Source organism: Phallusia mammillata, chromosome 7 (genome assembly GCF_965637545.1).
Source record: "Phallusia mammillata chromosome 7, kaPhaMamm4.hap1.1, whole genome shotgun sequence".
Taxonomy (NCBI): domain Eukaryota; kingdom Metazoa; phylum Chordata; class Ascidiacea; order Phlebobranchia; family Ascidiidae; genus Phallusia; species Phallusia mammillata.
The window spans coordinates 15,108,737-15,132,025 of record NC_137258.1 but is presented as its reverse complement, the minus strand read 5'-3'; the positions used below and the strand labels follow the sequence as shown (position 1 = coordinate 15,132,025).

Sequence of the window (23,289 nt, the reverse complement as noted above, 5' to 3'; positions counted from 1 at the left end):
TGCACAATCTGCACAAAGTGTGTTTTTAGGAAACATATTTGCTTCAGTAATTATCTTCTGTTAGCTTTGGATGTGTGATTGTGTTGGCCTCATTGTGTAAGATATGAGTGCAAAAACATTTGGGCGCACCATAGTGAAAACATGTATGTATATTCACAAAGGCAATTATTATAAGTTGTGTCTATTCACTTTGCAAGTATTGGTATCTCAACAATACAAAAAAAAGTTATTGAAATTTATTTTTAATTTAACAGGTCAAACCTCTCCCAAAAAGAAGGCACTGAGGCACTGACACAAAAGTAAAGTAAAAAGGTTGTTTAGTATTATCATAACCACTGCAATGAAACACAACAACACAAAGGCAATTTAACACTTACCTGATTTGCAACAGGTTCAAGTATTTGTTCAATAGTTTTTGTATGAAAAACAGGCATATTTATGCACTCAAAAAGTTTGAACACTTGTTCACAAACAACACTTAAGATATATACATAAACAATGATCTAAAAAATAATTTAATCCAGTGTTTATAACATTTGTAACACAATCGCTTTTGAGGAAATGGAAATGTAAACAAAATAACGAAGTACCAACTAATAGTCTGTCAAACCATTTCCCCGACTTAGCTTTCACCACAAAAAAGATGTAATTTTTTTTTTCTTTCCTATTTTGATGTGTACTGGAAAACGAGGCAAAGGAAAAGTGCAAATCACTTCACAAGAGTTGCTTTCATTTCTGCGATTCAGCCACTCAGACTCTTGACTAAAACCCGACACCATATTTGGAAAAATATATCTTCCGGTGTCACGTGACCGCGATTCTTAAACGCACGACTAACTTTGAATTCCAAACATAGCTATAGTCAGTAGCCACCCTACTGCTGTTCCGATTTCAGACATATGTTACAGTCGCACATCCATATACACTAATTTGCAGCACCATCCTGCAAATGAATAGGCTACACTGGGCAAGCAACTGGCACATGGCGAAGTGGTACTGGTCGTTGTTTTGGGCAACCTTTTCACATGCGCGGGCCAAAAAGTAGTGATATTGCGGGCGCGGGACGATGGTCGTGCAAGAACATAAGCGTAAAGGCAGACTCAAATTTAACTCGTATTTGTTCGATGTGAACATGTACAATATCAAGTAAATTGCAGTATACTTGCTTCCTCCAACTTTAACCTCAAACCAGGGCTGCGCCACTTTTGTTTCAATGAAATAATCTACCTAAAAACACATCTAGAATCATCTAGATTAAAAAAACAAAACATCGAAAAAATATATCCAAACATAAAATAATCCAATTTAATGTAATATTTTAGCCAAACAACAACACACATGAAGGTTTTTAAAATTAATTGCTCTATATTAGATGAGGTTATTTTTTCCTTTTTTTCATTATAACATTATAACGTTGAGGCTTTTGTGGTTATGGGTGGAACGTTTGTAGGTTTGAACTGTTCATATTGGCTTTACAAACGTTAAAAAAACTATCTAGATTTTATAGCCATCTTCTATAGATCCCACATTTTACATCTAGGCTTAACCAAAAGGATCTATTCTAGATCTAGCTATAAAATATCGAGTGGCAGCCCTGCCTCAAACAGGTTTGCTTCGGATACTAATACTATAACAATCACGCCCACGACAAGCCCACAAACACACTAGGCTATAGGCTAACTAGTAATAATCTAATAACTAGCGTTCAATTGAAATACTCTTTGCCACATAAATGGTATTTAACGCCTAGCCTACATAATGTAGATCAATCTAGGCTACTGTAGCAATGCGTATTTTATATTTTTGTGTATTTTTATTTTAGCGGCACATCTGACACGTCAAGGCAATTTTGTATTTACTTTAACGTCTAGCGGCCTTAGATGTCGCGTTTTCTAAAACTACACGCCCTAGCACTTATCGTAAAAAAAAATCGTAAAAACGTTTCTTGTAGCCGCCTTCCGTGTATGATAATCAATTCCTTTGTTTCGGAACGACACTACCTTTGCCCCGAGTTACAATACCACGTTGTCGCTTACTATATATTTGCGTTTGCTAATCCAATAAAAGAGACACTCACTTACTTACTTACTTTAGACAAAGTTATCGCCAACGTTATACTTTACGTTTGTTGTAGTTTTATATATATTTTGTTTAATAAACCTTGTCTTACGTTCTAGTTGTAATTAGTCAGGTATCGTCAGAGTTCTTTATTTTTGGAGTCAGATCGCGCATTTCCTTCTTTAACCTAACGTTGCACCGCATAAATCGGCCAAATTTCTTTTCATTTGCAACACTACATTGCATCCTTCCGATCAAAAGAAAAATACGATTTTTTTATGCTGTCGCGGGCCGTGCAGAAGTTGCTCGCGGGCTGGATGCGGAAAATAGCAAGCCTGATTCCAAAAGTAAAAAATATAGTAATAAAAGAAGTATGTTTTTTTCTGTGCCTGCGGCTTACTTGTCATTATTGGCTTGATACTTTTATACAAGTGAAAAACACATATCAAAGTCAAAACAAAATGAAAACGTTATTGCACACAAATATCAAAATAACTTACTACAAAGTCAAAACACAAGGGAAAATTACACCACAATTTAAAATCAAATCGTAAACGCAAAACATCAATTAAAAACAAATCAACGTGGATGCTCCTTTAATGCTTTTAATACTTCCCATCGAACATATATTTAACAGATCAAAGAAGCCATCAAGTATTACTCCTTGTTGGCCCATATATTGAAATTTTATTTTGAGTTGTCATATAGTTTTCAAATTTAAAACATTTCGTGAGTGATTTCTGAATGTTGGTTGCAAACTCCCAAGGGTTGGTCAAATAGACTAAACAATTTTTGTACTTTATCTAATTACTTTTTGTACCACAAGTAAAATAATGGTGAATATAGCCTTGCTTGCTACTACAACTAACGTTGAATTTATCAAATTATAGCTCAAAACTTTGATGTGGTACGCGTTTGGAAACCTGTTTAGGTGGCAGCCTACGCAAGCACACTTTGATTGACTGTAACAGATAAATCAAAATTATCACTTTCATTCGCATTGCACACGTTTTTTGGCAAAAACAGTCTTGCAGTCATGGTGCCCGTTGTAGTGTAAACTTGCTTTATTTCCCTCCTACCCATGGTGACTACTACTGGCCGAACAGTTGTGTTATAACTTATAACAGTAATTAAAACCAGTAAATCTATTTGACCGTAGGACAGATCTGACTGTAGGACAGATCTGGCTCGTGATGCTATAGCAACGCGGTTTTCTGCAAACAAAACGACACAATTGAAAATCGGAACACAGCGACACCAAACACTCGTCTGACAAACGACACAGTAAAGAAATTAGGCACCAAACATTGATCAGTCCAAGCCTTCATAGTTTATAGACAGCTGACAAATCAGGGGATGACTAAGTACTGTAAAATCATAGTTCACAATCAGTCAAATGCCAGCTTCGAGACTACAGGCTGTAGCAACAAAACATACCGGCGTGCGATGCAGCCATGTGAAATCTCTTACACATGTCACAGACCACAGTTCCGTTTAAATCTTTCCCACTGCAACAGTTATGGCACTGTTTAAAGTTACGCAATACAAGAAATTCGCACAAAGAAAAGCACACGACCGTTAGTTATCTAGTTTCCAGTTCAATCAGCACTTTCATGCGGTCAGCACAGATGAACTGACACCAATAATAACTACAGAAAGGAGACTTTCTAACATACTTCAATTTTACATATTCCTTATCCTATTTACCTCCTATTTATTTACTATAGCCTACAATCGGGGGTGGGGAACCTGCGGCCCGCTTCCCTTTTTAATGTGGCCCGCGTCACAATTTTGTTAAAGTATAAAAAAATAGGATCTAATCTAAAGAATAAAATTTTGATATACAGGTATAGTTCCTTGAATGACTTCCACATTATCGCTGATTTATATTTAATATCTCCCTTTTGAGCATTATGACGTCAAACTTTCCTGAACAAAATGACACACATTCAACCACGTCCTATATTTGTGACGTAACAGCCACTCGAGTGTCTCTCTTTGCAGTAACAATTTATTTGCCATGTGGTGTTAGTTTTAAATTGATTTTAGAGCTAGCTTACTGAACAAATTGCAAACTCTTATTTTTTATGGAAATGAGTGACAAACCTGTATGCCTTGTTTGTTGCAAATGTAGCAGCAAATAAAAATATGATCAGGAGCGTTGAAATATCAAGCCACTTGAGTGCTTTGGGTATTTGATACGGAATTAAAAAAAATGGCCCGCCCGAAATGTTGTGCAATTCATGCGGCCCGCAGTACTAAGTAGGTTCCCCACCCCTGGCCTACATGGTAACAAAAACAAATGGGTCCCCACCCGGTGTTTGTGCGGATTTGCGGTAAACAAATGTCGCGGTTATTTTTAGATTCTTAAGGACAAATTATCAGAAAGCATTAAACCAAGTTTTTTTTTTTTAAATGTCCGTAATCTTTTTGCATCATTATTGTCATATAATTACACAAAAAAACAAAAAAAGAACGAATAAAATACTTTCAATTTAATCTGTTCCTTTGATCTTGTTATTGTCGTCCAAGGTCAGTTTTTAAACATAAATTTTCCTAGAATGCCTTAACTAATTCAGACACTATAAGTTAAAAAGCCATTTGCTACTAAAGTATACATGACAAAATGTTTTTCACTTAAATGTGTTTCGCAAAACGAGTACCATTGACCTGTAGTAACTTCTCACGGTGCAGTTGACGACCGACCGTTTAATGACCTTTGACACCGTTTTCAATAGCACGCAGTCTCTCGTGTTTAACAATACCGTTCGTCTTAAATAAACAGGCATCATCAGTTTCTGCAAAAAGCAAACATGTGGTGGGCCACCCGATCCGTCTGGAAGTCCCCGATTAAAATCGGCTGTGTTACGCAGAATAATGCGTTTCTTATCGGGCGGGATTAGAATCTTTAGAACCTGTGTTATAACACAGCCCGATTGCGGACGGTTTTATCGGTAATGGCAGTGGGGCATTAAATTTGTTTTTTATTGGCAAATATTATTTTTGCTGTGATAATAAAAATTTTTTTAGCACAGTTAAAAAACCCCAATATTGAATATTAACTCTGTTTTATAACACTTAGACTCAGGGGCGGATCTAGAAAAAAATTAAGGGGGGTGTCCAACAATTATTTGGAAAATTCCCTAATGCGGTACTGACGAGTTGGGTATTCCCCTTTCCAAAAACGTCACAACCTTGACGTCACTCACGCACCAAACAAGCTGCGGTCGCAAGGCTTTTGTAACTACGGAGTGCCTATAATGCGTAACAGAGACTTGGGGTTGGGGAAAAGCTGTTTTATTATCATGGACGCACCATTTGCTGTTTAATCGTCTCCACGGTTTGAGACCTGAGTACTATTACCCCGATGCACCTTCGAAATCGCTCTGTTCTGATGCGTGCTAAAAAAAATCAACGCGTTTATACCACAATACGCCTCACGCCAAAGCTAAATACTTAATTTAACGTCAAACGGAAAGTGGTTGTTTCGTTGCAAATCGTCTACTAGTTCAAAACGATGCGTTAAGTGGCAGACAGTGTGCTTTGTCCAGAATTGCAAGCAGGTCCGAACCAGAAAGTACAAGACCTCAACCTAACTCGCAACTTTGGCACGCAAAGGCGAGCGGAATCTTTTATTACCAGTTATCTAATAAACAAAAAAACTATAGATTTTAGCGAAATCATTAAAATTTCCAATTATCGCTCTTGGCTCTGCTATCTAGCTTACTCAACAAAACTGCATAAACGTGACTGCCAGGTAATCAAAATACATTAGTTACTTAAAAAAAACTTTAAAAGGACTGAACGCCTTTTTGAATCGAAGGGTAACCTTATAGGTTGCGCAACGTTGCGAATGCAATAAAACCGGTTACTACGCAAGGCATAAAAAATGCCAAGCATTCGCAAGTTACCAATTACATGTACCTTAACAACATGGTTCGATTTTTATCCATTGAATATTTGTGACAAACAATTACGTGTTTGGTAGGTCATAAACAATTTAGCATTGGACATTTTAGTCGGATTTAACATCGTTTAAATGCGAAAACAGTTTAATACATTACATTTAGTGCAGTCAGCACTTTTTACTTCAGCGTCCTTGGCGGATAATCACTTTTGTATTGTCAGCGCAATAAACTATTCATTTTAACTAGTGATGCACCGAAGTTTCGGTTGGCCGAAACATTTCGGCCGAATCCGCTGTTTTCCGATGTTTCGGTTTCGGCCCGAACTTTTTTGAAAATTCGGCCGAAACCGAACTTTTTTATTGCATGGAATTGAGGCCTTAAATTTTATTTACGCTCATACGAAACATAATAAATTAACTATTTGTTGTATCTATAAAACACTAGCCACGTTGTCTGAAAAATATTATATGTTTAGCAAAGCTTACGCATTGTAAAAGTGATTTTAGTTTGTCAAAATTGAGTTCACTCGCATCAACAACACAAGGTTCTGTTGAAAACATCCAAAGAAACGGGGATTTTAGGTTCGGCCTGATTCGGCCGAAATTATTCGGCCTCATGGCCGAATATTCGGTTTCGGCCCGAACTTTTTTAGGCGGGTTCGGTGCATCACAAATTTTAACCCTTGTTACGTCACAATAGACTATTAGATGAGCCAATACAATACGATGAAGGCGCACGGCTTTGAGATAAGGACTCCTTGTACTCACGCAGCGGTCAACGGAACGTTTAGCGTATTTAATTTACGCACTTTTTTTTCAAAATGGGAGCCCGGTAAATTTCCGAGGGGGGTGTCAAAACACCAAACACCCCCGTCTAGATCCGCCCATGCTTAGACTGCTTATTGGAGACTAAACTCAAGCCTCTTTTGTTTAACCCATATTGTCAAGTCAAATGAGCATACACTTTATCTTTATTTTTTATTGCAGTTCACCATCTGGAAAAATGCTTAAAGCTTGAGTGTCAGCAAAATCATTGATGTATACAACCTGTTACTTGCCTCACAGGAGAAAATTGTATGTCGAGATATGCACCACATACTTTAGTTTTACATAAATCAAATCGGAATATGTGTTATTTCCTTTCCACTGTTCTCCCTGCCTGCAAGTTTATTCATTAGTTCTTATACCCAAATTAAGAATTTGTATTCAAACATTTGTAGGCGTTGATATTATTTTACCTCCATGGTGATTATGGTCTCACGTAAATTCTGAGAATGTTTTGCACTCTGATGTAGAATCGGACAGTAAAAGTGATTCATCAGACATAAATTGAGAACCTCTAGTTTTGACCAGTAGTCTGCATGATAGCATGTTGTAACAATTGTGTGGTTCAACCTCATTTTCACATGATATCCGGTTTAATTTTCTTGATAATTCAGCAAATCATTACATTTTCAGCTTTACAATATTGTTTCACCTTTTTGTTTTATTTTAGTCTGTTTACTTAAAGATCCTTGTTTAGTATGTACTATGTACTTGTAAATGCAGGTTTTAACTGACCAATCAACCAATTGCTGTGAATGTAATTATTTATTCTCTTCCCATTTATTTCTACTTTCATATAACTATGGGGCTCAACTTGAAAATGTTGAAGTGTGGAAATTGGGTTCATAAGGTGCTTTTTCCATCAATAAAGTGTTGTCCTCACTGTGCATTTGGTGTTTCATCATTTTCATTAGTACAGGCTTTAACGTGTTTGAGACCACTAACGGCTTGAGGTACAGACGAATCCGGCTAATCGCATAATCCGTTTAATTGCATCACAATTAAAAATCCCAAACCGTCACCCATCGTTTGTTAAGAAAATCGTCCGGTTAATCGCATAAACCGGATATTCGCATCGATTTTCAACGAAATATGCGATTAACCGGATTGATAAAAAACGACGATATGATAGTAAAATCCTCCGGAGGTAATGTACACGATAAGACGTGGATGCATGCTTGCATTCTACACCAAATAACGCATCTAATTTCAACGTTGAAAATGACACGTCTCGATTATAAAATATTTTGGAAAAGTCATTAGGAGATTAAAACGGCGTTCAGTGTAACGCTGTGCGATAACAAGGAGTCGTTATCTCAAAGCCGTGCACATTGATCCTTTTTTTATTGGCTTATCTAATCGCCAATAGTGATATAACTGGCGTTTAAAATTTAAATGAAGAGTTCAACGTGTCAAAATTACGAAACTGGTGTTCCGGCAAAGACGCTGATTGTAATTTCTTATTAAGTGCGAACTGCACCAAATTCGAAGTGTTAAACTGTATTGAAATTTAAACAATGTTAAATGTAAAACAAATGTTTAAAAATGTTTTCTGTTATATTGTTCATGACCCGCCAAACACGTAATGGTTGTAAAAAATGTTAGATCGCAAGTAATCACACGATGTTGTTTAGATTCACGTAATTGGTAACGTGCCAACGACTGACATATTTTATGTCTTCTATTCGTGACCTTGCGCAACTTATCAGGAAGAACACCGATTAAAAAATTTACTCCTCTAGTACTTGTTGCTGCTTTAAATTTTTGAAGCAACGATCACACGTTGATCACGTGACAGTCACGCTAGTCTTGCAGCTGTAGTTTTGCTAGAAAGTAGCGCCACAATCTGAGTCTTTAAAGTTTTGCTAAAATCAATTATTCTTTTTGTCAATTGTATAACGGGTTATAATAGAAACTGATGATGCAGCTCGCCTTAGCGCCCTTGCGCTGTAGAATGTGCCAAAGTTGTAAGTTTGACTAGGTTTCGGTCGTGTACGGGTTTGGGCTTGCTTACAAATATGCACCTAGCACTTTGCCGCTTAACACGTTGGTTTGAACTAGAAAACGAAATAGGTTAGAAACAACAGGCCATTTTACGTGTATATGAAGCGAGACGCCTGGCACATGTATATGGGAAACTACCCAAAACAAGACTAAAACGTCATAAACCGTCTTCATAGGGAAGTTCCCAAATTTAAATGTTGGGCCCCTTGGCTACGACCTTACTGCAAGAGAAAGCACAATCAAGAGAACTGTGGCGTGCGCGCCAACTAAGAGTGTGTGTGTGTGCGTGCGTTTCTACTGTTTCTTCAACACACTTAGGCGATTGCACCACAGACACGACAGTTAGGAAGCATGACGTCATGCATTGCGCTGAGAGTAATAAATCTAGTTTTGACTTGAGAGTACTTTTTTCGATTCTCGGCAACAAAAGAGAGAAAATACTGCCCCCGTTGCCATAGTTGAGCGTCACTGCAACTTTGTTTTAGCTGGGGAAGTGAAAATGAGCACTTTCGTTAACGGCGTGTACTGTTTACATAGCAACCGGATTATCGCATAATCCGGTTAATCGCATCAAATACCCGTGGCAAATCGATGATGCGATTAACCGGATTCGTCTGTGTATGGAAACGGTTTTTACACGCCAACTCTAAACAACATCCAGTAAACGCTATCGTTAAAGATTTAAACGACATTTTGTATGCCTTTACTGGATGTATTTTAGAGTTGACCTGTGAAAACCGTTTGTGTTCATCTTAAACCGTTTAAAATCTGGAGCTTGTATAGGCTGCATTGGTCGACTGCCCAAAAATCATTTTTGAAGCGGTCATGCCCTGCGTTCGCTTATGATGCACGCCTCTCATTTACGAGGTTATGATCAGATTTAAACGATATTTTGTATGCCTTTACTGAATGTATTTTAGAGTTGACCTGTGAAAACCGTTTGTGTTTATCTTTAACCGTTTAACATCTGGAGCTTGTATACCACTTGGTTGACTGCCCAAAAATCATATTTAAAGCGGTCATGCCCTGCGTTCGCTTATGATGCACGCCTCTCATTTACGAGGTTATGATCAGATTCAAACGACATTTTGTATGCCTTTACTGGATGTATTTTAGAGTTGACATGTGAAAACCGTTTGTGTTTATCTTTAACCGTTTAACATCTGGAGCTTTTATAGGCTACATAATTCGACAGCGCAAAAATCATTATTAAAGCGGTCACGCCCTGCATTCGCTTATGATGCCACGCCTCTCATTTACGAGGTTATGATCAGATTTAAACGATATTTTGTATGCCTTTACTGGATTCATTTTAGAGTTGACCTGTGAAAACCGTTTGTGTTTATCTTAAACCGTTTAACATCTGGAGCTTGTATACCATTGGTTGACTGCGCAAAAATCATATTTAAAGCGGTCACGCCCTGCATTCGCTTATGATGCACGCCTCTCATTTACGAGGTTATGATCAGATTTAAACGACATTTTGTATGCCTTTACTGGATGTATTTTAGAGTTGACCTGTGAAAACCGTTTGTGTTTATCTTTAACCGTTTAAAATCTGGAGCTTTTATAGGCTACATAATTCGACAGCGCAAAAATCGTTTTTAAAGCGGTCATGCCCTGCGTTCGCTTATGATGCACGTCTCTCATTTTCGAGGTTATGATTAGATTTAAACGATATTTTGTATGGCTTTACTAGATGTATTTTAGAGTTGACCTGTAAAAACCGTTTGCGTTTACCTTAAACCGTTTGTCATCTGGAGCTTTTATAGGCTACTGTAACGTCAGGAATTTGCGCGCCTGGTACCGCGCTGTCGTCACACTAGAGAAGTCCAATTTCTGGAAACGCGTGAGTTTATTTTACACGTCGACACGGTTCAATACGACACGGTAATCACGTCACGTTCACCGTAGACACGACACGTTCACGGCACGGTTTTCTGCAAAGAGAACAATCACTCAAAAATGGGAAATATAAATTAATTTTAAGCCGGCAGAAATAAAGCTTACCAGAGTTTTGGACCAGGGTATCAAAGATAAACACAGTTTGATATCGTCAGAAAGCGTTCTACACAGATGAAAAACGATAATTCAAATGTACGGCAAATCGGGCAACTGAAATACAATTCAAGCTTACCTTGCAAAGGCAACATTAATCCTTTTCGTCAGAGTTTTTAAGTTTATAAAGCATTACCATCTATTAATGACAAACAAATTATAATTAGTCACTTTCATTACTTTATCTAACGGCTGCAAATTCAAGTAAGCAACTAACAAACTACACGTGGTCCAAACTAAACTCGATACTAAATGGCCAAAAGCACAGCATAGAGAAATAAACTACAATTATATTGTTACGTCATAGGGGATTCTGGCATTGTGGTGCAATCACACCATATAAGATGTGACGTAGGTTACGGTTGAGTGATTTACGGTGTTACAGCTACATAATTCGACAGCGCAAAAATCATTTTTAAAGCGGTTATGCCATGTATTCGCTTATGATGTACGCCTCTCATTTTCGACGTTATGATCAGATTTTAACGATATTTTGCAAGCGTTTACTGAATGTTGTTTAGAGTTGGCGTGTAAAAACCGTTTCCATATACCTCAAGCCGTTAGTGGTCTCAAACACGTTAAAGCCTGTACTAATGAAAATGATGAAACACCAAATGCACAGTGAGGACAACACTTTATTGATGGAAAAAGCACCTTATGAACCCAATTTCCACACTTCAACATTTTCAAGTTGAGCCCCACAGTTATATGAAAGCAGAAATAAATGGGAAGAGAATAAATAATTACATTCACAGCAATTGGTTGATTGGTCAGTTAAAACCTGCATGTACAAGTACATAGTACATACTAAACAAGGATCTTTAAGTAAACAGACTAAAATAAAACAAAAAGGTGAAACAATATTGTAAAGCTGAAAATGTAATGATTTGCTGAATTATCAAGAAAATTAAACCGGATATCAAGTGAAAATGAGGTTGAACCACACAATTGTTACAACATGCTATCATGCAGACTACTGGTCAAAACTAGAGGTTCTCAATTTATGTCTGATGAATCACTTTTACTGTCCGATTCTACATCAGAGTGCAAAACATTCTCAGAATTTACATGAGACCATAATCACCATGGAGGTAAAATAATATCAACGCCTACAAATGTTTGAATACAAATTCTTAATTTGGGTATAAGAACTAATAAATAAACTTGCAGGCAGGGAGAACAGTGGAAAAGAAATAACACATATTCCGATTTGATTTATGTAAAACTAAAGTATGTGGTGCATATCTCGACATACAATTTTCTCCTGTGAGGCAAGTAACAGGTTGTATACATCAATGATTTTGCTGACACTTTAAGAGAGAGCTGTTTTTGTCGACAAAATTCTTCCGCAATGAAAGACTTTCTTCAATTTTTTTGATATGGAATGCTCCTGTTGATTTTTTCAAGCTTTAAGCATTTTTCCAGATGGTGAACTGCAATAAAAAAATAAAGATAAAGTGTATGCTCATTTGACTTGACAATATGGGTTAAACAAAAGAGGCTTGAGTTTAGTCACCAATAAGCAGTCTAAGTGTTATAAAACAGAGTTAATATTCAATATTGGGGGTTTTAACTGTGCTAAAATTCAAAATAACATCAGCCAGAAATACAGAAAGAGTTGAGTTTAGAAAGGCAGTAACAAGGCAGCCACTTACTGTGAATCATTTCAATTCAAATCCAATCTACCCCTCATATGACAGTGTGCTGGTCCTCACTTTGCTTCATATAAAGGTAAGAACTGGAAATTCTTCTCACTGAAAGGTCTCTTTGCATTGCTTCGTTGCCAGAACCTTGATGCCAATCAGGTACTTCAATCTTGATTCTTGGCTCATTTTAGTGTTTAACATATTCATTTCACAGCTTAGAATGCATTTGTTTTTGTCTTGCTGTTTTACAATTAACTGCCATTTTGATATAAAACCCAATTTACCTGCGATTATTATCACAGCAAAAAGAATATTTGCCAATAAAAAACAAATTTAATGCTCCACTGCCATTACCCATAAAACCGTCCGCAATCGGGCTGTGTTATAACACAGGTTCTAAAGATTCTAATCCCGCCCGATAAGAAACGCATTATTCTGCGTAACACAGCCGATTTTAATCGGGGACTTCCAGACGGATCGGGTGGGTGGGCTGTCGATAAAAAGTGGTAAAAAATTGAATTATTAAAGCACCTATAAAAATTAAAACTTTAGAAATTAAACAACTGCAAAGCACAGAGAATGTGACTGAATTGACAATAGTGCGACCGGACACTTAGCTGATAAAAGATAGATGATAATTTTACTTTTTATTCATGTATTGGCAGTAATTTATTTTCCAACCCAATGAGCAAATAGCACCGGCGCCGCTAAAACGCACTGATTGAGGATTGAATGTAGCCTCGGGTTGTATATACGTCAGGATTTTCCCTGACATGTCAGGGAATTTAGGGAAAAATGTTAAAATGTACTTAAAAGTCAGGAATTAAAAAAAAAATATAGATATACTATGAAATTAATGTACCAACGGAGAAAGTTTCTTAGTTAGCAATACCACCGTGTAGTTAGCTATACCACCGTGTCTATACCATGAAACGTAAAGAGGTAAACCGGCGCCGCGCAGGTCAACGCACAACGTTACTGTTTCGTTATGCAGTGTGTGTGTGCGGGCATAACAATACCTGTTTGTAACTAGTTGTCTGACAGTTACGCGTTAAATACAGAAATAAAAATCCGCGTCTCATGAAAACACAGCGTTCGATGCTACGTGGGAACGTGGGAAGTTTCATTTGCTTTACCTGTGTACCTAATATGCAAGGAATTAACTAACAACAAAAAGTCGAATGTCGTGAGATATAAAAACGGTTTTACAGTGGCATTTTATTTCAAATTTAAAAAGGTCTTTAAAAGGGCGGCTCCCAGTGTTTTTTTTCTGTGACAATTTGAAATTGGTCCGAATAGAGTGGCAAAGGTTGGCGACCCGTGATATGTGTGCTTATTGTTTCAAGGATGGTGAGCAGGGCCCTGGAGAGACAAAAAATATGCTGGTGCAAGTCAATTTCTGGGCCCTCCTTTGAACACTATTTGTGTGCTGATGATGAGGCGTTTAATACGTTTATTCGCCAAAAGAACAAACAAAAGCAAGCTAGCCGCACTCATTAAACAGCTTGGACAATAACGTCAAACCTTTAGAGTTTTAAAAACCTAAAATTCCTATATTTTTACTGCATGCACTATAGCGTTCGTACAGCAAAGTAAACGCTCAAAAGCAAATATTGGTCTTGACATGTACTGTGTTCCCTTAAACCAGGGGTCACCACAAACTTTTTTCAGCGCCAAGACATGGTATTTCTAAAATTCCAAAATCTGGTAATGCGACTGTTAAACTGTATAGTTCAAGCTCAAGGGTCGGCAACGTTTAAGGCGAAGCGTGCCAAAGGCTGAATTTGAAGACCATGGCATGCTAAAAACTATAAACAAGCTGTGTAACAGGTTAAATTGTTACTTCAATATAAACACGCAAATCGATTGGCGTGCCATAAAAAAACACCTAGCGTGCCAACCTTGAAATGCGTGTTAGGGGTTGCCGTCCCCTGGTATAGTTAGTCTCATCTTACGAGCAATGCTTGTATATTACGTCACAAGTAACCTAGGAAGGCAATTGTTTGCGCACAATCAACGCTTGTAGTCTTGTCTGTGACGTAACAAATTGGCTTTGAATCAATCATAGGCGTTGTAATCCTATGAAACTAGGTAGTATCAATTCCACATATCGCGACAGGAAAACTATCGTAGGGAGTAGTTTAATTTTTGAATGTTACAAAGTTATCAATACGATTTCGCAAACCAAAAAATATGGTCGAGGGCCGGATGAAATGACCTCAAAAATATAAAATATATATACTCGGTATACCAACAAAAATACCTACAAATCGCACAGTAAAGTTCTGCTATTGTTTAGTTAAAACCAACTGAACAGGTTATCTGGAAAAAGATTTTGTGTTTTTGTTGGTATATCGAGTCAAGCCAAGTCTTTTCACAGTTGAGAAGACTCAAGTCAAGCTTTCGAAAAATGTGACTTAAGTCGGATGAGACCCCATTACTGCTAATTTGTTTAAAATAATAACTGCTTTGACGGTCATTTTCGCATAGGTACGTACAGACCAATTAAAAATGTTAATACGAAGGCAGACAGCAAAGTAAACGTCTTCACACACACACATATCTGTCGCTTTATGGCTTATGTACTTTAACAAATATGGTTCAATAAAGTACCTCGCTTACTACCAAAGCTGTGACCAAAATAAATACGTGTAACAAATGCTATTATAACGTCCAGAAAACTCATCAGCACTATGTAGTCAGCGCAAATGTGCATAATTCTTACCAAACAACGGACACAAAAAAGTAGAAACATCAAAAAGAGATCTCGCTACAATTCGCGCATGCACCAACGTAACAATCATAAAACTTGTTGCATAGAGTTGCAATACAAACAAATCAAACTCCACATTCGGCAATCAGCATCAACATTTTTCAGTTTTAAAACAATTTTAAAAGTACACATTTCACCCTGTAATCTTCAACTTAATAATTATGGGCCCCCTAGACTCTCACGGGCCCCGGTGCGGCGCACCGGCTGCACCTCCCTCTCGTGGGGCCTGATGGTGAGAGTAGTAATTAGCCTAATAAACTTAACTGAACAGAAGCCTACGCAGACAGTTAATTAACAAGGATCAGAGTATCGTATCTAACGTTCTCGTGTGACTTCCGAATATTCTAAATTTATTCCGCAATAGAAGTAATTGGATCGCAAAAAAGGTTAACCCAGTGGTTCTCAAACTGTGCGTCGCGACGCCCTGGTGGAAGGGCGTCGCAGAATATTTCCGTTTCGTGGCTGAACTCAGTTTATCTCATAAAAATGAGGTTTCTGTGCGGTTGACGTATATCTACGTCCATACTTTTTGCGTAGAGTGCGGATTGACGTAAATTTACCTTTTTGATCAAAAACGCGGTTGTCCGTTAATGTACGTCGAGACCAAACAGTACAAGCAGCAAGTGCGTGATAGGCGCGTGTCTGGGGCGACGCTTGGCGGGCATTAAACTTGATTATGTGAATGGAGTCTTGTTCCATAACAATGTAACAAAGACGACTTTTCTAGCAAAGGCTTGAGGTAGTTATAACGTATAATTGTTAGCTAAAGTTTTAAGTGATTATTGTGCATGAGTTGCAGCAGTAAATTTTTGTGCATCAGTTTATATTGTGCGTAAGTTGAAACATTACTTTCATTGTAATTCGTTATTGATGCTGTTGAGACCTTGCAGCAGACAAGACAATGCAATTGTGCGCAATAATTGAAACAATTAACAAAAGCCCGCACGTGATTGCCGGGTGCACTAAAAGTGTTGAGTGCAGTTTTATAAATTTGTCGAAAAACAATTAGGCTAAAATTGTTCTCTAAGTGCTGTTTAATAGATTTAAATTAACTGTTTATTGATAAGTTTCCTCATTACCTTTTATTTGCTGGTGCGTCGCAAGTCCAGAAAACTTTTCCAGAGGCGTCGCAACAAAAAAAAAGTTTGAGAACCACTGGGTTAACCCAACGGTTCTCAAACTGGGGTCCGGTTTTGAGGGGACCGCAAAAAGCTGGAAGTAATTCTACATTCTAATTTAGCGTCAGTTTGTGCAACTAAATAAGTTTAAATCAAAGTGAAATTGAGAATCGACCGTCTCCATTGGCAAACAATAGGCTTTATTGCATGCCTACTAACAAAAATGCAATTGTTCGCGCACAATGGCAATATTTTTGTCTTGTCTGTAATGTTAGATTTGGATCATTGTTATGCAGAATTTTACATAACTAGCTAAAATCCTGCAATCAATTTTCCCTTTTCTGAAAAACACATTCAGGTTTAAGGCCCACAAGCCCCCGAAATAATGGCAAAGAGACCGGTTTAGAGAAAATAACGAAAAAGTTAAGAACCATGCACTGGGTTAACGCAACTGAGATAAATTTTGTCAGGGATTGAGTGTCATAAAATATGGCAACCCTAATGTAGCCTAATTCAAAGAATTGCTATCAAATTTAAGACACTTGCGTAACACAGTTTGGGAAATCAATACCTTATGCGAGACTGTCACTTTTCTTTGTTTACTGGCAGACTCAGGATAACGATCAATTAGTGTAGACTGGGTGAATTTATACAATCAAACAAAATTACACTGAACCGACAGGAGCTTTTTCTACGTGTTTAGAACATTGTTTAACTGTTTTTGCATTAAACATACTGGCTCAAAAAATGCGTTAAATTACAAACCGAACAAGTGCTTGTTAATGATAGTAGTAGGAGGAAATGCAACTACTTCAAAAGCAATGTTGCAAATATACCTGCGACGGCGTGCCATGACCAGGGCTGCCAATGAGAATTTCAACAAAACCCAAGACTCACAGCAAAAATAAAGAATTTAAATGAAAACCCAAGAATGCAAAATGTGGTTAGAAATGCAATTAATTAGGAAATTTACTCGTTTCATTGACAAATATTTGACAATTTACAGTCCGGAAATGCAACTTTACAAACTTTTGGTAGGAAATGGTCAATGCAAGCAAAGGGAATATTATGTTCAATAAAATATGCAGCAATCGCCAGTTCACTCTTGGCTGTTTGATGATCATCATCTGTTTCCTTTTTCATAAAATTAGTAATATCTACAGTAGGGTTGCCATATTTTATGATACACAATCCCTGACAAAATTTGCGTTAACCCAGTGGTTCTCAAACTTTTTCGGTATTTTCTCTAAACGGTCTCTTTGCCATTATTTCGAGGGCTTGTGGTCCTTAAGCCTGAATGTGTTTTTAAGAAAAAGGAAAATTGATTGCAAGATTTTAGCTTACAGTTATGTAAAATTCTGCATAACAATGATCTAAATCTGACATTGCAGACAAGACAAAAACATTACCATCGTGTGCGAATAACAATTGCATTTTTGTTAGTTGGCATGCAATAAAACCTATATGGCAGTGGTGGCCAAACTACGGCCCGCGGGCCGCATCCGGCCCCCAGTCCAGTTTCATCCGGCCCGCCAAACACCTTGCCTGGTTTTTTTTCCAAGCACCATATTTACCACTGAATAAGCAGTTGGCTGGTACTAGCAGCAGCTTGTGGCGAGCGTTGTTATTTTTAGAATAAATGCCCGTGCAGCGTTATTTTTAGAACAGTCTGCCAACCATGACGTATGACGTAACTACAATAATATATATTTTAATAAAGATGGCAACCAGTTACGACAAATTTTACGTAAATCTCATTTAATCCGGCCCTCCAGTGGCAAGACAGTTGCAAATTTGGCCCTCTGGTAAAAAAGTTTGGCCACCCCTGCTATATGGAGACGGTCGATTCTCAATTTCACTTAGATTTAAACAACTTTAGTTCCACAAACTGAAACTAAATTAGAATATCCCAGGCGGAAAATTATCCCCGAATCATACATATAATATATAAGTTCATGTTTGTGTTACGTACGATTTTCTGGCGACAATCATAGATATATAGGGTTGTTTTACACGGAAAGTTTCCATCGAAACATACATGATGCTAACATGAAGTTCTTATATGATTTTCTGAGAATATACTCGCATAATCCGTACATATACCTGCGGTTTTCTGATGTTAAACTATGATAAACCTATCGTGATTATCTGAGAATACACTCGCATAATCCCTACCGAATGTATAGTTTTCTAACATTAACCTATGATACCCCTATCGTGGAATGTCATCGTTTCACAAATTTTACACTCATAAAGGAAGAACATATTTTAATGAACGAAAAGCCATCAGAATATATAGGCGATTATAAACATGTCGCAAGAAACAAGTTGTGGGTGTTCACATTAGGTAATTTATGGTCGAATGATGCAATATAGGTTCTGTTACAAAACCACTTCCGCTGTCGGTTTTTATTTTGCCGTTGTTCCAATTGGCTGCGTCCACCAGAACAATGTTGATGTCGTAAACGATTGTTTTGTTCTTTTTATTCTTGCATTCAGTGAGTGGAGTAACATCTACACAAAGTCATTTAAGTTGTTATTTTGTTTTGAAGAAGCTTGTACACGTCTAAAATAATGTAAATGCTACTTACTGCGAAGAAGTGAATACATTTTTTAATCCTTAATGCAGTTTTCGAGTGCTGTCGTTTGGGCCCCAATCGTCAGTTTGTTGCATCAGACTCAGATGAATCACTGTCTATATTACCAACTTCTTGCCTCTTTTCTGCCATATAACTATTTTTCATCAGCTAGGCTTCCGTCTTTTTTTCATCAAATGGTTTGTAACCGGCATTCTTAATTCCATTGTCTTACCTTAATACACCTAACGCATACAGCAGTCTAAATTAACCCAAATTTTGCGTCAAAAACGCTGATAAGTTTAAACCCGTCTTCACATCGCTTGGACGTCTGCGTGAGCAATATAATTTTTTAAATAGGCCAACACCGCCTAGACAAAACCGCTTTTCACGCGTCGCAGCGGATTCATTGTTGTCAAACGGGCCGAAGTCTTTCTCTCGCTCTAATTATCTGTGGGGGTCGGGAAGGGAGATAACAGCGGGTCATTGCCATGCGATCTCTTGGTTATTGTCACCAAGAGAAATTGAAAGAAATGTTTGCAAAAGAAAAGTTAAAACAGGACGTATACTGCAGGAGATTACAGACATCGTTGTGCGATGACGCGCAAGTCTATCAAAAAAAAAATTGCAACCAATTTTCACATAACGGGACAAGTGGTCTCATGTAAAAATAACTCGCCACTATGTCCTACATCAACACATTCCACTCCTGAATTTGTATGTAGCCTAAGCGATGATTATGAAAAATGCTTTGCTTAAAACACCAAAGAATTTTTTACATAACCCTTGCAAAAATCAATGAAGAAAACAGCGGTTCATTTCAAGTGTGAATGTTCATTGAAATATCGCAGAAATTCGTAGGTTAATGATAGAATTACACTAGAAAATCGAATGTACTTGTTTAACAAGAACTTCTGTGATGTATGATTCGGAGATACCCCTTGGATAAAGTTCGACTGGGATAGAATTACTTCCAGCTTTTTGCGGTCCCCGCAAAATTGCCTCACAGAGCCCTAAAGGGCAACGGACCCCAGTTTGGGTTAACCTTTTTGCGATCCAATTCTATTGCGGAATAAATTTAGAATATTCTAAAGTCACACGAACAGTGACACTAGAAAACGTTAGATACGATACTCTGATCCTTGTTAATGAACTTTCTGCGTAGGCTTCTGTTTAGTCAAGTTTATTAGGCTAAGCTTACTACTCTCACTATCCTTGAAACAATAAGCACATATATCACGGGTCGCCAACCTTTGCCACTCTATTCGGGCCAATTTCAAATTGTCACAGAAAAAAACAAACACTGGGAGCAGCCCTTTTAAAGACCTTTTTAAATTTGAAATACCCATATACGCCTGACCCATATACAGACATAAAAAACCTGATCGGGATTCGTCCCCGGGAGGTTCCTGGGTTCGAACCCCGTGAAGAAGAAAAAAAAAAATGCCATTGTAAAAACGTTTTTATATCTCACGACATTCGACTTTTTGTTGTTAGTTAATTCCTTGCATATTAGGTACACAGTTAAGGCAAATGAAACTTCCCAGGTAGCATCGAACGCTGTGTTTTCTTGAGGCGCGGATTTTTATATCTGTATTTAACGGGTATTGTTAGACAACGAGTAACAAACAGGTATCGTTACGCGCGCGCACACACTGCAAAACGAAACAGTAACCTTGTGCGTTAACCTGCGCGCCGCCAGTTTACCTCTTCACGTTTCATAGACGCGGTTGCAGCTAACTACTAGAAATTTTCTCCGTTGGTACATTAATTTCATAGTATATCTATATTTTTTTCTTAAATTCCTGACTTTTAAGTACATTTTAACATTTCTCCCTGACGCAGATTTAAACACTAAATTCCCTGGTCAGGGAAAATCCTGACGTATGGCAACCCTAGTCTACAGTATACTTAAAAGCTTTAAAACTTCTTTGATGGTTCGCAGTTTTTATGTTTAACAAACATTGATCTATTTGCATTTTTAAGTGTAACGATTGCTTTCACTGTATACTTATCTAGAAAGAATTAAGGTCTAGAATAGAGAGAAAATAAAAGAGATGATAAAATGGCCCAAACAGTGAAGCTACCCGAAAAACTTTTCTCGTTAAAATAGTTCTTACATATATCTATTTCATCAATAAGACTCAAAACCCAAGAATTGCTATAATTTTCAAAATAAAACCCAAGAAGTCAAGTAAAAACCCAAGATCTTGGGGCAAAACCCAAGCTTTGGTAGCCCTGGCCATGACTGACTGACTGCCTTTTATTGAAGCTTACGTGACCCACTGCGTCACATCCAAGTCAGTTTGCGAGCGGGACTTATGCAGAGGTGCGCTGGTTATATACAGGGTTGTCATACCGTACTTATTTGTAAAATTTGTCCTTAAATTAAAGGTTAACGTCTTGGAAAAATGTACTGTCCTTATTTCTAGGAAATGTCCATGGTTTGACTTGAGTCCTTATTTTGTCTCATTTTCAACAATTACTAGGAACAGACCCAGTGAAACGGCGACAAATCCCTGCTACAAGTAAAAGTTTACCTAGCAAGTATTTTCTGCGAACAATTTTTGTACGAGGAGTTGCAGGAACAGATTATTTCTGTCAAAAAATATGACATGTGATATGTCGTGGCTCGTATAAATACAAAGATTTATTCAAAAACGTTTGTTTCGTTTCATGTGAAATTTAATTTTTTTTGTTGTCCTTAATTTGGTTCTTCGACTATTAAAAAGATATTTTTGTTAGCAATACATTGCTCTCTTGGCTTCTACGAAATCCTAATTGTCAATCACAGATTGATGTATTGACGTTTGATTAGGCTTTCCATTCGTTTCGTCTTAGCCGAAACAGTCCCGGGACTCCCGGTTGTTAAGACCCGTTTACACTATGCTTAGTGGTGCCTAACCTAACCGTACCTTGCGACCCCTTTCGTTTTCACTGAAATTTTCGGTCCATACCTAAGTTTACTAAACAACATGTTCGACATCACTTTTAACTCACAGCAACCGTAGATAAACACAAATCACCACGTAAATTTATGTTACCATATTTTCTAAATCAAATAATATTTTGTTGGTAAATATGATTTAGCATCTTGGTAATTATGCAGGATGCTGTAGTATAGATTGGTGACATGTTTATCTCACGTTCATGTTTTTATAGTATGAAGTCCCCTGTGCTGCGTAGAATGTACATTTTCCAATATTCAAACAGAACATACAATCATAATCATATCAATGTGATAAATAATAAAATTTGAGGCAAATAGCGTACCATCATTTATTTTTGGGAAATGAACTAACTTGCTTGATACGCAGAAAAACACTCGGCAGGCGATTGGTGGCTCATTTCTACGAGACATGAGCGTCCGAAATCAGTCAAGCACGAAACCAGACAGTAAAAACAAACAAACTTACGCAGGTTTGAGAACGCACTGCGCATAGTGTAAACGGGCCTTTAGACAGTCCTAATAATACGGTATACAGTTTATAGCGTCCTACTTTCTTTTTTATTTTATTGCAATTTTACGACAGAATTCCTTCATTTTGTATTTTTTCCCTCGCAATATCAGTTTCGAATGGCGCATTTCCCTTGTCGTACTGCATAGCGCTGAAGCTAGACGGTTGACATTTCGGGCAATTCGTTTAGTTGTGTAATGTTGTTTACATGTGATTGTTTTAATGTTTATTAAACAGCTTAAGTTTTCTACAACTACACGCAAAGACAAAATCAGGATATTTATTTGTCTAAAACTGCAGTAACGAACTTGTAAACTGTAAAAATATTATTGACACTACGTGACATCTTTCTCCGTTAAAGGTGATTTTGTAGCCAATGTAGACTCGAACGGTTCATCTGAAAGAAAATTTAGATAAACTTGGTGTGCAGGATAACTACAAGTCATTTTAATGCAAACTGCTCATTTTGGTATTACATGAATAAACGGTTGGCTGCTTAGATCTGTGCCAAGTTAAATTCAAATTTTAAGCAAATTTTTCAACTAAAATAGGAAAATTATTGTTTTGGGTTCCAATAATATTTATTGAATAAATAAGGCTTTTGTCAGTGCTTTATGTTAATGTGATTGGTGTTAAAAATGTAATCACCACAAATTTAAACCACTGGTTATTCAACTCAACATACCCATTTTGATGCTATTCAGAAAGAAACAAAAACATGCTTACAAAATGAGAAACAAATCCTAATTTTATCAACTTATCTACCAACAAACTTGTAAACACTGACCTGTTTCTGTTCGTTCGATTGGTTGTATCGGAGAGAGGTTTGGATTTCCAACAGTATCTTCCGATGCACAAAAACTAGT

The 23,289-nt window shown here is 37.3% G+C and overlaps 2 protein-coding genes and 2 long non-coding RNA genes across 7 annotated transcripts in view; all 4 read right to left on the bottom strand.

Moving 5' to 3' along the window:
- The window catches only part of LOC145237442 (vinculin-like), a 35,491-nt gene extending 34,955 nt beyond the window's left edge, over positions 1-536 (bottom strand). The window contains exon 1 of one of the 2 annotated variants that reach the window (XM_080100300.1): positions 378-536. In XM_080100300.1, coding sequence (XP_079956426.1) covers positions 378-434 — 57 coding nt within the window. In that variant the 5' untranslated portion in view covers positions 435-536. The remainder of the gene's footprint in view (positions 1-377) is intronic. The other variant, XM_080100298.1, reaches the window with a different exon arrangement.
- A 9,891-nt stretch (positions 537-10,427) lies between these two features.
- Positions 10,428-13,714, bottom strand: LOC145238459 (uncharacterized). Of its 2 annotated transcripts, XR_013862124.1 has the most exons (4): positions 12,508-13,353; positions 10,932-12,285; positions 10,805-10,862; positions 10,429-10,734 (listed from the first exon to the last, which is right to left on the bottom strand). It is a non-coding gene; the product is annotated as an uncharacterized LOC145238459 (long non-coding RNA). The 2 variants fall into 2 exon arrangements; XR_013862123.1 differs by having other exon boundaries at positions 10,428-10,734; positions 10,805-12,285; positions 12,508-13,714.
- A 4,926-nt stretch (positions 13,715-18,640) lies between these two features.
- On the bottom strand, positions 18,641-19,486 carry LOC145239343 (uncharacterized). The gene is made up of 2 exons (XR_013862289.1): positions 18,981-19,486; positions 18,641-18,903 (listed from the first exon to the last, which is right to left on the bottom strand). It is a non-coding gene; the product is annotated as an uncharacterized LOC145239343 (long non-coding RNA).
- Positions 19,487-22,689: 3,203 nt separating this feature from the next.
- Positions 22,690-23,289, bottom strand: part of LOC145239716 (uncharacterized) — a 40,076-nt gene continuing 39,476 nt past the window's right edge. For both annotated transcript variants that reach the window (XM_080103114.1, XM_080103116.1), the window contains 2 exons: positions 23,211-23,284; positions 22,690-22,820 (listed from right to left, as the gene is read on the bottom strand). In XM_080103114.1, the coding sequence (XP_079959240.1) occupies positions 22,759-22,820; positions 23,211-23,284 (136 nt within the window). In that variant the 3' untranslated portion in view covers positions 22,690-22,758. The remainder of the gene's footprint in view (positions 22,821-23,210; positions 23,285-23,289) is intronic.